We start from the raw sequence: 14,618 nt of genomic DNA on the forward strand, positions 1-14,618 counted from the left end.
CACCGAACCTAGTCTAGGTGTTCTTTTCGTATCCAAAACACTGCGCCAAAATATGGCCGACAATTACCGGAGCGGCACTGAACCGTTAATAGGACAGCGCCAGCTGTCCTTACCGCAAAGATTCGGAGCGTCTAGACCATAGAAGCCGTGCGGTGGCGTGCGTAGGGTACCAGGATACCCTTATCGACCGCCTAATCCTGATGGTCCTAGCTTCTTTGGTTGGCGGGGATGAGAGCCGGGTCCAGGATATCCCTTTCTGGAACCCAGAACCGTTCCACGAGTCCAAACTCTTCACAGTCAACGAGGAACTGCCGAACAGTTGGAGAATCAAAAGTTTACTTACGGTGAATAACAAATCTGGCTGGCGGCGGGGCTGATGGTGATGGGGCTAAAGAACTGGTACTCGTAGGTTTCAACTTGGAGAAGTAGAGAGTGATCTTAAGGATCTTGGCGAGGTGTGATCTGTCGGCTTCAGTTTCTTAAAAACCTTGAAAGGTACAATGGAATTGGGCGCCAGTTTCATTGACTCCGCCCAGTGAGGCAAGTTTTGCATAGACAACCAGAATTATTGCTCAAGCTGCAAATCCCGTCCCATTCTTCTGTTACCTTTCGGCTTTCTCTTACCGTCTTCAGTTCGGCTTAACCGGTAGCAGCCAACAGAATCTCCTTCGCCCTCGTCCATGTGTCCTGGCAGAATGTGACGACATCTTCGGCAGCTGAAACCTCAAATTCGGTGCCCTGTTCAGGGAAGTGTAGTGGATGATACCGAAACTGGTATTCCAGCTGAGAATGCCAGCCATCCCCTTCGCGGAATGCTGTAGTATGTTGTGGGCGACCACTGTCCACATCAAAAGGATCACAACACTCGCCTGTTCTTTCTGAGGCCAGGCATTTCAGGGCTCGTTCCATATCCTGGATCACTCGCTCTCTCTGATCATTGGATTTCGGGGGAAACCCAGAGGAATGGTTCGCAGTTGCCCCAATCAAATTACATAACACTTTCCAAAAACGCAAAAGCGTTTGTAGACGACGTTGCGACACAATGTACACCGGTAATCGATGGACCCTGAATACCTAATAAAGGGCAAACTTAACCGACTCGGCCGCTGACTGTAGTTTCTCCAACGCTATGAATTTACAGGGTTTCGAGAAGCGATCCACAATCACCATGGTGGCGGTGATTCAGTTGGCAGGCGGAAGACCTTCCAAAGTCCATAGAGACGAGGATCTTTACTTTTTCAGATCCTTGTATACGGAGAGCATTCTGAATGGCTTGAGTGTTGGAACTACTCACGAACATCCTACCGAGGACGACTACTGATGCGCCCTAGCTATCGGCGGTAATTCACCAGGCCTCTCAGTCTCCTCTATAAGTTCACGACAGTCCAAATCGGAGTCCTTATGCGATTTCAGAGACTTGGTCACATCAGAGTATACATCTTCATCGTTTCACCGGGTGGCGGCAACGAGGCGTTACGAATAGTCTTTGTCCTCCACGGATTAGGCTCCGAGTATCTACGTTTTGGTTCCTTACTCAGACAGTAAGCTGTGTCTGTTTACCTTAGACTTGGCTAAAACGTTAGACAACTCCTTGGCGGGCTTCCTTGCTTGTTTCTGAACTAGAGACCCCTTTTCACCCGTTCCAGATCACCACCGACTAGATAGAAACGACACTCACTCGGTCTTGTCGACTGTGTCCAGCCAGTCCGCCTTTGAAGGCAGGTCTGGGTTTCTAAAAGGCATCGGCTAACACCAAAAAAAAAGCTACCTTTTCGTAGGCCGTTGGTCTCGGCAGAGTCTGGGAACCGGTAGACCAAACGGAAAATATTCCTTCTTGTAAAGGTTTGACCATATGATAATTCTCCCTTCCTCCCATTTCACGGAAGGCTTAGGCTTGGACAGTTTAGGGTACACGAGGATCAGCGTAAGTGAGCAGAATCTACGATATTTAAACAAATGTCATCCGCATGTTCCCCTATCCTAATTTGCAATACTGATGTCTGCTGCAGGACCTGACCGGACCCAAGAGGTCGTCTTTCCAGGCCGGTTGTTGGTCAGTGCTTGTTCCCCTCTTTCAGAGGCATGTTGTGCCGACGCGCTGTACCCAAATCCAGGAAATCACCAGCTGCCCCAGAGTCCACAAAGGCATTCATCTTTCGCCGGTTGTTTTCCCTGGAGATCTCCGTCTTCAACATGACACCGTAATCTGTCAAGCTGGGAGTAATAGCAGCAACCGTCGCAGTCCTACAGACACTGGACGGTCTGATCAGTTTCCCAACGGCTGCGGTTTCGCGCATTCGGCCCGCAGATGACTTGCTTCCCTGCAATAGTAGAAGAAACATTGATTCCAACGCCGTGATCTCTCATCGGCGGAGAATCTTCTGAAGCCGAATTGCCTTGGCTCGACAGGATCTTGTGCAGGAGATGGACTGGTCATTGTCTGCGACGGGAAAGTGGAACTACGATACGATAATACCGGACATGGGCTAGCCTTCTTCGACTTCTTGGGATATTGCTACGTGTCCTCCGCCAGGTGGTTAACGAGGCAGATGAACTGATATATCCAAGTCTTCTACCGACTCTCCCACAGCAAGGGCATCCTTTCATTCGCTTTGGAGCCAGTGGCAGTACGAGTGGCCAAGGCCTCCCCGTTCCAACCACACGCTTCGGCCAAAGTCCGAAAATCAATTCCGTATTCGTTGTCCTACCGACTACCTTGATGCTTCCTGATCAAAGGGTCCGAGGATCTGTTAGCTCCGGCGGTATGATGGAAAACCCTCTTCATGGAGTTCATGAATTTTTCTGACACAGAGCAGATATCCGCCCTCCGCTCCCAATGCATGGTCGCCCAAGCCAAAGCTCTCCCGGTGAGGGGAGAGGTCATGTAGGCAACCTTTCCTCGCTCCGTAGGAAGCCGGGACAACTGGAGTTCAAGCACCAACGAGTAATGTGTGAAGCAGCAGCAGTCAGAACTCGGTCCATGGCCATATCGCTCCACGGTCGGAAGATGGAGTTACTCAGTAGTGCGACGACAGTCTGGACGAGCGATTGTGGGATCCTCCTTGCGACAGCTGGCGCAAGGCAACCTGGAGGTATAGATGCTGTTAGGGCTGCTGAGTTCCTCCAGGCCTTTGTGTGTGTTGCTTATAAATTAGTGATACTGGGCTTAAATTGTTCTGGTACGTTATTAGAGTACTTAATTACAATACACATTGTGGTATATATTAAATTAGGTATGAAGTCCGACCCTCTCGATCTGTACCTTTTTACAATATGACATCGGTGCATTTTATCACCTGCGGAATATCAATTTAGTATATCTTTTTGCAAAGAAAGAAGTTTCACTTTGCTTATCAATCATTGTAACGTTGGTCCTGTTCCGTGAATCATTCTCATAAATCCTCCCTGAACTTCTCTAATGCTTTCATTCTTTTGCCATAAGGTGAGGACCAACATTGTCTGTTCCAGCTGAAGCAAAATCAAATTTTCACGAATTTTGGATTTAACTTCATTGCTTTTATATGCTGTGTCTTCACAATATTTTCAATCTGTCCTGCCATTTCCAATCACCCGCGTCCAGGGACAACCAAATCCCTTTGTTCTAATATATATTTGAAATGTATCCACTATTCAATACTGTCCCTACTTATCCTACCCACAAAATTGCATTGCGTCGCATTTCTCAGTATGAAACTTTATGAATATGATCTGCCATATAAGCTACAGATTTCACGCGCTTGTTTTAATCATACCACAGTCTGTAAACTTCATCAAGAAAGCAGCCGTTTTTAGTCATCTGTAAATTTAGAAAAGCTGGCTGCGCACACAAGGTCAATGGCAGAGATAGACAGCAGCCCGAAGAGCAATCCATCTTGAACACAGTTATGGGCCTATCTCTAGTTTAAAAAAATAACGATGACCCTGTAGTATCTGTTATTCGGCCATAATTCATTTTAGCAGGGTTCTTTTCATTCCTTATGTTTCAACATTTCTGGTAGGCCTGAAGTGCACAACTTCATCTTAATCTCAGCAAATGACTGCTGGCCGCACTTCCCTCATTCACTCTCACTATTACATCACCAAATCACTTCCCTCATATCGGTTAAACGGAATTAAGTTCCCTAATTCCGCACTGAAGTTCCCTAATTAATTTATTTTGCGCGTTTCATCCTGCCACAGGTCATTGTGTCCAAAATTGCTTCTCACCATCGAGCAAAGCTGACTGAGCTGAAGTCGTTGGATGCAAATTTTCCCTATTCCTTGAGGAAGTAAGTAATATTTGCTCTCCAGACCGATGGCAGCACCACTACTGCAGTTGGGATATCCGCCCCTGCAAAATTCTGTTCTGACACAACAGCCACATCATTTTTATTTCACATCTCATGAATGAAGAAATACTGGTTCTCTGATGCCGCAGAATTGACAAGGACTCTGAGAGGAGATCATCCACTTTGTATTTCTTGCTGTACGTGTTTGCAAATACTTCAGCCAACTGATTCAGACACGTAGGCATTGCCCTTTAGGGTGAGGATAGAGATGTGTTTATCAAGTGTTCCTCTCGCTATCTATCCAATTGTCCATTATAAATGATATATAGCAAGTTATGTATATGAACACAGTGCGTTGAATTCGTATGTTATTTATAGGATACTTTGCGCTCCCTATTGCTTACTAATTTTTTATATGACTAATCTTCCCCTGTTTACAAATGAATTTTTCATGCAATAGTTATTTGCTCTATATTCGTCATTAACCCAGGGTTCTCCCACTTATTTGATCAACAGTTCAGTAAGAGAATATGCTACACACTGTGGTCACAGACTACGATGGCGCACATGTGTTCTGCTCCCGATGTCTATAGCATGAGTGCAGTGTCTAGGGTTAAAAATAGAATCGACCATAACATATTCAACTAAACTGGGCAGGGGACGTGTGTTGCAGATACGGACAGTTTATTAATTCCCAAGGCATGTTCAAGTAATAAAGAATAAACGGCATTCTCCTTTTACACTAATTTATGTTAACAATTTCATTAACCTTTAGCCCTCATCACACCTAGCCATTCCTTTACTTGAAACTCTTCTCGCCGTTTTTACGGTGAGACTATAATGCGTTTAGTTTCGAGATTTCAGGAAGCACCGCGTTATTTCGTTAAAGAGATGATCAGGTGGTATTCTTCATCTTCGGTATTTAATTTCGCATTCAGCTCAGCCGTTCATTGTTTCATTTCCGCCGTCAGAAATTTTTGATATTCATTCTTCCGTCCAACAAGTAATAACCCATTGACATTAATTCGGCTTTACTCAGCTGATTAAATGAAACATCAGAAACTACATAATAAACATGGATGGTTATGAGACGTAATTCTTTTCTCTTTTCCACTGTGTTTTCCTCCATAACCATGATGGAAACATAGATATTTTGCAATACAGCTTCAGAGTCTAACATGAATAGGTGTGAACCATGCATGTATGAGAGATTTGGATATATTCAGGCATTGATCTCTGGATGTTGAGTTGGAAGCAATGATCGTTATGATGAAGGTATATTTCTTTTGCACTCTTTATGATCTTTTCGAAAATTTGTTAGCCAATAGAAATTTAGTGGGCAATATGCCGGATAGTGTGCAAAATTTAAAAATCGTTCTTTTGATTGTGTGTTCCCTTCTTTTCCAAATTAACAGTAATTATATGTATATTCACGTTACATTGGGACTGCTCTCTCGTTTTAGCAAGAGTCACTTTAAATAGCTCAGAAATACAGATTTGTTGGTTTCATTTTAAGATTCTGACTAATCTGAAATTCTGCATTCATTAGTATTAAGATTGTAAGTATTGTAGGAAGCAGGTGTAAGCCTCAATATCACAGACAGGAACTTTAACACAAGTAGGCACCTAATAGAGATCTGGTTAAGAAAGTGTTCCAATAGAATAAAGAAATGTTTAGTCGTGATTTATGAAGCTGATGCTTTATAGATTGTGGCATCCGTGTTTCCAATGCATCTTATCGGCTACAACGGATGGCACCTCTCATCACCCTCCCAAACCCATCTCTTCCCGAGTAATATGCTCCAGCCAGTAAAATTTTGATATACTTATGCTTCTTCAATTCCGATTGGCAGAAGATTGGCTGATACTATATATATGCAGCTCGTTGCTAAATGTCTGGAATTACCTCCAGACCACTGCTCATGTATTTGACATTTGTACTCATATCTCCTTCTGTAGAACCTTCAAGGTTTGTCTGATAACAATGCACGGCGTCTTGCGTATTTCTCTACGTCCATGCATAAGTAGATGAACAACATATATTTACAATATGCACTTAGTGGCCACTTTATTAGGCACCCCTCTGTACAGGCTTGTTAGTGCGAGTATCTAATCAGCTTATCATATGACGGCAACGCGATGCACAAAACCGTCCAGACATTGTCAACAGGTACGATTGTTGTTCAGATCTAACATTGGACAGGGAGGTTTGAGTATTTCAGAAACGGCTGATCTCCTGGGATTTTCACCTACAACCGTCTCTCGCGTTTGTAGAGAACGGTAAACATCCAGAAAGCCGGGGCTTTGTGGATGGAAACTTCTTGTTAAAGGAGAGGTCAGAGGAGAATGACTAGACTGTTTCAAGCTGGCGGGATGGCGACAGTAACTCTAATACAGAGGAATTACAACAGCGGTGTATAGAGCAGTATTTCTGAACAACAACACGTGGAACCTTGAAGAGAATCAGCTACAGCAGCAGAAGGCCACGAAACCCTCAGTGGTAACTTTACTAAGAGCACCTAACAAAGTGGTCACTACGTGTATTAAAAGCAGTCAGAGTCAATCCGCCTAACTTTGCTTAGAGTGCAATAGATTCTCACTGAAGGCTATAAATGGCGCTAGCGTTTTGGTGACAGGGACCAGTACGAATATGGGTCACTGAGTTTCCTACTTATCTGTAAGCTCCAAATGAATTACAGCGTCTCTGCATTTCTATTATTTAGACGTGACCGCAGTCATATGAATAGCAAACGCGATACTCTCGCATCGATTAGTTAGGAAGATTATGTCTCATCTGGAAACGGCCTGAGAATGTTACCGCCGAGTGGAAGCAGAAGGCTAAACTGCTTTTTGAGGGCTCCCCACCTGACTCCGGTCTGTCATTCCCTGGCAACAAATCAATCGAGTCAATTATTTGTGATTTGGCTCCACTCCCGACGCTGCAGAGATCAGGCGGTGAAATTATGCATTTCAGCACATGGAATGCGAGGGATGTTACTAGACAAGGCCTCATCTCTAACGGAAAGGTCTGACAAGTCAAATGATTCGCCTTATTAATAGAAAATGATTTCTTCTATAAAAAGTGCAATCTATTTCATCGTCTTTGAGACCTGGAAGCGAGCCAGATTTCACTTCCTAGCCCACATTGTAAAGTCGTTAAATTTGCCAAACTGTCTGAGGTCTGATACTATTTCGGGGGTTACGAGAACATTGCTGTTCTTAAATACCAGGATCGAATACCTAAATAAAACAAAATAAATAACAAAAACTGTTCGTCTCCGACGAGGGACGCTGCAGGGGCGCTTGCAGCCCATGTCGCAGGTGAAGGGCCGCTCGCTGGTGGTGGATGGTCTTGTGCTCGAGGAGGTAGGAGGACTCGGTGAAGCCGAGGCTAACAGTTCTGAAAGAATAATTTATTTGTGGTACAATACATTTGCGATCTGTGATTGGTATGTAATGGCGGCTCGCGCACATTGGTAACTTTTCTCTTTTGATTTTGAAAAACGAATGTATTTATAGGTGGCAAAGCCCTCGGCAACACCTAGTTGGAAGATTTTATGTGGAAAATAGTGTTTAAAGTGCACTTAGTCTTCAGTTCTGCCAGACTTCAGGATCGAAATCTTGAGCTGTTAAGAGCAAGCATTTACCACATGTACAGCTGTTGGGTCATTTGTGGCCCGTGGGCTGCTGAGTGTCTGAATTCTCAGGGGAAATTGTTTTCAAAGGCTGTATTATTTCCATTTGCACACCTGCACTCCTCTACTGAACATTCCGACCAACCATTCTCAACCATGACCACATTCTGTTACTGAATATCCGCAGCCTATCAAGGCATTAACGCAGTGAGTGTTAAAGTTCACCACTGCCGTCTTCATTAGCGCTACCATTAGTTTCAATCTTTGTCGAATATGTAAATTAAAATAATCATGGAAAGTGATTCGCATTTCACGTCAACAGTCCAGAGTTCCAGTTTAGTGCACGATTTTCAATTTAACTGGAAGACACCCATATAGATTGCATCCATGCAACATATCAGGACAACTGAACACCGGGGCAATTTTCCAAATGTACAGCTTTAGCTAAATACTTGTTGGTCGTTATGCCATTCAACAGATTTCAGTTCTGCGTGATCTATCCATCAGTCAGTTCAGAGATATCAACAACGTCATAGCAGCGTGCATTCTTAATAATTGTGTTGTCTTGTCTTGTGGAAATTACTGTGTGCATGAAGGTAGGATATAAAGAGAACCGAGGTAGGCAGAATCCTTGCCTTCCACAAAGTAAATTCTACTGGGTTTTTTTCGGGAATGGGATAGGCTGTGACAATTTAGGTTAGATTAGATTGGGCTTTATCGTATTAAACGTACATTCCATGTGACGTACCACAGAATCGGCCGACATGAAACTTTCAGTCTGTCCGTGAGGCTGTGAATGCTCCAGATCTGATAAATTCAGGGGAATGCTGAGCACTTCTGAGAGCGGATGTAAACATATTGGGATAGATACATGAAATAACTTAACTGATTCGAATAAAAGAATATGAAAGACAGAACCAAGGCACTTGGGTGGACAGGGCTAGAACAGATGATGATGCGAGAAGGTGGGAAGAAAGGCGACAACGAGGAAAACAAATGGAGCCCAGTAAGGACATCAGACCAAATGAGAATTGGGGGAAACTTCTGTAAAGTGTCAATCTTATCCTAATAGGTGATTATACAATCACTGATTACAAGATAAATGGATACTTTCTTGTTCCCAAAGGAAATTACAGTGTCACAGTAGCATTACAAGTACAGATATACAAATATTGGAAAAAAAATAAAAAAGAATGAAAATAAGTTAGCTTAAAAATAAGATATACAAAATTTACAAGTCAAAGGTTACCAAATCACTTCCCCGGATTTAGGTTGATTCATTATAGAGCCTGATGACCCAGGGTAAGAATGACCTCATATAGCGTTCTTTGGAAGAGCTCAGTTCTCTTTGGCTGCTACTGAAAGTGCTCCTCTCTTCAGCTAAGGTGGTATGCAGAGGGTGAGAAATATTGTCCAGAATTGCCAGGATTTTACAAAGGGTCCTTTATTTTACCACAATCTCCAGTGATGGACTCCTGTAACAGAGCCAGCCTTTTTAATCAGTTTATTACGCCTGTTAATATCAGCCCTGTTAATGCCATTGCCTTAGCACACCACTGCATAGAAGATAATAACTGGATAAAGGTTGAAATTGTGCTCAATTGTAATTATATAAAGCATTAGACCAGACACAGTAGCCTTCTTCTGTCAAAATGGAAGCACAAGTAATTCCATATGAATTATTACCTCTGTGTGTCTCGCCACAGAAGATGCCTGAGCTGCAGTGAATTTGAAACATTCCCTGCATTTGATTTGCATTTCTAGCTTCTGTATTTTTTAGTTCCGTACTGAGACATCAGTGCATCCAAACTCAACCTAATATCAAGTACGGGATCGTCTGATACAGTAAGTCACCTTCACATAATAAGACCCTTCTCCAAGAGGACACTGTCTCTATTGGAGCCTGGTTCATAACAATAGAGAACTCAGAAACTGGATTAGTGCAACAACACCCTCCCCAACCCCGTCTTGGCCACAATATTCATCAAGGTTATATTCTACCTCAGCAAAGCTCTATAGAGGTTAATGACATTGGAACCTTTCAAAATACAATGTTTAAAATGTATCCGTGTCAGCTGCACATTGCCTATAGTTGAGGGGTTTTCTTTTCCAAAATGTATTGAAACTTCAGTGAGAGGAAGTGTGTGGTATAAAATTAGACTTCCCTTATTGTGCCTCACAGGTTCAGGACAAAAAATTGTTCCACTTGAAAACATGGAAGCTGAAGACACTTATGAGAATATCGAAGATCTTAGTAGTCAACGTCCAAGGGAAGCATTGAAACCAGGTAAATATCAGTGATGTTTCGCCACATCGAAATTGATTCTAATTAAGTTCTTGCGCTGGAAATCAGTAACATCTTCAGCTCGATTAATCACAGTAAAAGTGACATTTCCTATTGGCAGCGAGCATGAGCTGACATAAAATTCTAATTCTAAAATTGATGCCAGAACTAACAGAAATTAAGCAAATGGGGTCAAAACTGCTTCATAATTGTGCTAGTAATACTGTATTCTTTATTCCTTGTACCTCGGGTTACCGGGAGGAATGGTAGATTGCCCAGGAATTGCAATACCTCCGTTACCCGCCGAGAAGAGATCTTCGATCTGCTGTAGGTACTAGTGTTATTTTTTTAACGAAAGATCTGTGAATCAAGTGCCATGGATCATGGCACCAGCAGAATTGTGTCCTAACTGTCGATTACATATGTCGACACTTGTTTCACTGCACCGTTAGAAATAACATGGGTCAGTGAATGCAGGAGAATGCTGACAGCAGAACCCTGCACATCGTAAATTAAGACGCCAACCTGGAGAAAATGACTACCGGGTGTCACATAATTTGATGTATTCCACGTGGTTTCAAGAAATACTTGAGAGTACTGATTAGAGTGAAGATTGACTGAGCTGAAAATATCTCAATTCTAGCTGCAGGGATGCCTAGTTTTACAATCAATGGGAGCGAAGAAGTCAATAGAGAGGTATATGGAATTAATAAAGAAAAGGAAAACTGACGAATGTTGTTCGACGTTTGGGTTAATTGAGCAAATGAAATATTGTGTTTGCTTGGTGTAATTTGCGTAAAACTTCCAGGAGCTTTTTCTTATCAGAGTACATAAATAATCATGAGATTCATTTTCATGCGAACATATCTGATGTCCATAATAGAATAATAAACATAATAGATTCAATGAATGATCGCACCAACCTGGGCTTTCAACCCGTCTGGAAAAGACAAAGAACTATTCAAATATAAAAAAGAAAGAAATAATACTAAATAAACAATAAATGTCGCAAAAATGAAGTGAAGAGTCGTTGAATGTGAGTCCATAGGTTGTTGGAACATTTCATTGATGGCAAAAGTAAAGTTGAGTGCAGTTATTCTCTTTGGTTCTGGAGCCTGATGGTTGAGGGATAATAACTATCCCTGAACCTGATGGTTTGAATCCTGAGGCGACTGTACGTTCTTGCTGATGGCAGTAGCGAGACGAGAGAATGCCCTGTCGGGTCATGACGATCATTAATGATGGAGCGCAATGTTTTGACGAACATAGCGGGCATTAAGGTCATCTAGAAGTGCTGTCGCCTGCACAGTTCGGTTGAGTTAGGACTTTCTGTTAGGACTTAAAGACTGAAGCGATATTTATTGGACAATCAGTCCTTCATGTTTAAAGTTTGCAGTCTACTTCAAGGTTGGGTTTCCTATTGTACCTTAGGCGATGATTTTAACTTGCATTTTTGCAGAGCGCCGTGTTCAGCAATGGACGAATATGCGAAGAAAGCTATCTCCCCGAATCGTCTACACTCTCGTGGCCATCTCGATCGTACTTTCCGTTCTGGCGCTTGGCACTGCAGTAATACGGAGTAAGATTTCTTTAATATGGGATGTTGACAGTAAAAAAAAATGTGAATTACACCGGACAACAATTTTTTTTCAAATTGCTGCTTCCTCAGAACTTTTAGTTTGTTTATGATAGACTGTTTGAAGATGAATACGAATATAATTGCAGATTACTTGTTTCACGTAGGAATTTGGAGAAACAACAAATTAACTTTTTATTGAATATAATGTGTTTAATAGCGTAATGGTGTTGATGCTTTGCAATAGTTCAACTAAGTTAAAAATATTTTGTTAATGGTTTTCATTTGTACTAAATGTCTGAGGCTTCTCGCGTAAGTGTCCAACAATTCGCCAGCATTGCTGGATTCCAGTTGCCCTGGTATCTTTTCTCCATGACTGCAATGTCCTGGTGAAACCTTTCGCCATGCACGTCACTAACAGCACCAAGATTTGCAGCAAAGAAGTCTAAATGGAAATGCAGAAAATGAATCTTTAGTGATATATTGTATTTCATGGTTTTATATGCTTGAAGCATGCTTTCAACCAGCTGCATGTAGTTTGGTGCTCTGTAGACGCTGAGAAAATTTTCAACAAATCCCTTGAATGCCTTCCATGTGATTTTCTCTGGTCCGACTAGAAATTCCTCAGATTGCTTGTCATTGATGAACTGTTTTTATTTGTGGACCAACAAAAATGCTTTGCTTTATCTTGGCATTAGTTATTCTGGGAAGCATCTGTCTCAAATATCAAAATCCTTTATAGAAATTTTTGTGCCTGGTAATAGCAAATTCCATCCTTACAGTCCAGAACCCAATAATTATTACTAAAAGCTGCCCTGCCATGCAGCAGCCGCCTCGCCTAAGCTTGCCCAAGCATGCCTGGACAAGATAGGAAACTTTCCAGCTTACGTTGTAGGCAACATTTTGAATGTCTTGAATTATGAATTGAAATAATAAACATAGGTAATTTCAAAAAATGGTGCGTGATAGGAAATGTCACGGTGATTTTCATGATCAGTAGCCCAAAATTCATAAGATACACCTAATGGTATTCAGGAAGCAAAATCTTTGTAGTCCAGTGTTATCGGAACTGATTTAGTGTGCACAATCCATTAGATACTAGAAATGTGGCTGGATAAATTCAAAGGTGGCTGAGAGACAGTGACTTTTACGTTAATTTGGGGTTTCTGTGTAGAAGGCGACAGAACATGCCGAGAAAATTAGAATTCAGCATTAACCACGGACAGTGAATTGTCAGCTCAATTACCATTTTTTCCCATTTCTTTAGTGTGGCATATAACCAATGCGATGAAACCATAACTCACGTATTTAAATTAACAGTGTATTGATGTCATTTAGAATAATTGGCATTGTAGAAGTGACAAATCCGAAGAACTTTCAATACTCCTCCCCATTGTCTGTCTTGTCTTGTGACGTACTGTTGTGGGATGTGAAAAGTCGGCGGGAAATCGAATTTGCAGTAATGGAAAAAAAAACCAAAATAAGTGATGATATCGGATCTAGGATGACCTTTTACTGGGGCCTGGATACGTGCTGTACAGCATGACCGCTTTTTTTGTCTGGTCAAACTGTTGCGTCACCCTGCTCCAGTAGGACTCTGAACCTGGGGTTTGAAGCACTATTATTATCTAAAAATACAAAGTAAATGCTGAAAAATTCTCGAAAGGTCACTGAGTCAGTCTGCGTTCGGGGAAGCAGAACATATTTGATAATCCTTGTTGAAGACCCTTCATCGGCACCGGGAAATGGGGAAAACACATTTGTTTAAGTTGCGAATAAGGTGCGAAAAATGTGAAATATCTGTGATAGAATAGGTCCAAGTTTCACCCGAATATTCCATGGACTCCGATGATTCATTGCGGCCGCAGGATAGCAGTGAAACGCCCGAAAGAGTATAAATCATTGCGAAATGCAAATCTAATCGAGTATTTCAATAGTGAATCTGCAAGTGATGGGAATGACAGATTCAAAATCAGAAATGTATGATTGTAGACTTTCCGGATAATGGCGCAGGAAAGTTTTATGGGACATTGTACAAATCAGTATCGAGTCGGGAGGCTACAGTATCCACAGACAGGAGACGAGGGATTGTTCCTTTTGTTTGCTCTGGGCAATGTTATAACAATCCAGGAGGCCAATGACAAATGGGTCTGGGAAGGAGTGCCTCTGCGGAATGAGTTATTCTGCCCTGCAAAGCACTCACTTAAAATACATCTGAATTCTCCAGTACAGTGAAGCCCACATTATGAACTCCAAATTTAGTAACTGTAGTTCAAATGCTAGGAAGTACATTTCAATCGCTCCTCCTCTTACTAGACCTGTGCAGTTTGTTGGATGTTGGGAAGGGAAAAGATAAAATTTTGCCGTTGCTTTTCAATGGTTGCATCAGAGCGCGTTGAAAGAAGGGTTGTGTTTTAAGGAGACATAACGGCAGGCCAGTCAAACATCGCAATTCGGAAAAGAGACTAGAGAATATGTTCCTGATAGCGAATGGTTCTTGAAAGTGGCTGAAATTGTGCAGCACGATTGCTAAATGCTTCTGCGATAAAAGTTGAGAATTTTATACTTGTTCCCTCCGGAGTGTAAAAACAGATTTATTGCTCTCAAACGCTCTATCTAATGTGGTAGACGAGGGCTATATTTAATATCCTGAACGCTGCTTCAAATGTGCTGGAGAACGGAGTCTTAAATGTTATAGTTCACCCCGCTTTCATGATTCCATCTTCCGACCCCAACGTATGACATCACGGCTTCCTTTTGCGGCATCGGTCACATAAAATTTGGACCTCAGTCACGCTATGCCGATAACGTTACGTTTCCCCTACTGACATTGTTTATTCATGGGGTTTTGGCTG

At 42.2% G+C, this 14,618-nt stretch overlaps 1 protein-coding gene across 1 annotated transcript in view; it reads left to right on the forward strand.

Annotated features, from left to right (window-relative positions):
* The first annotated feature begins 11,666 nt into the window (after positions 1-11,666).
* LOC140740409 (C-type lectin domain family 4 member A-like) overlaps positions 11,667-14,618 on the forward strand; it is a 45,319-nt gene continuing 42,367 nt past the window's right edge. Inside the window, exon 1 of the mRNA XM_073069546.1 lies at positions 11,667-11,766. Within this exon, the coding sequence (XP_072925647.1) occupies positions 11,673-11,766 (94 nt within the window). The 5' untranslated portion in view covers positions 11,667-11,672. The remainder of the gene's footprint in view (positions 11,767-14,618) is intronic.

The sequence above is a fragment of the Hemitrygon akajei genome, chromosome 16, assembly GCF_048418815.1.
Source record: "Hemitrygon akajei chromosome 16, sHemAka1.3, whole genome shotgun sequence".
In the NCBI taxonomy this organism is placed as follows: domain Eukaryota; kingdom Metazoa; phylum Chordata; class Chondrichthyes; order Myliobatiformes; family Dasyatidae; genus Hemitrygon; species Hemitrygon akajei.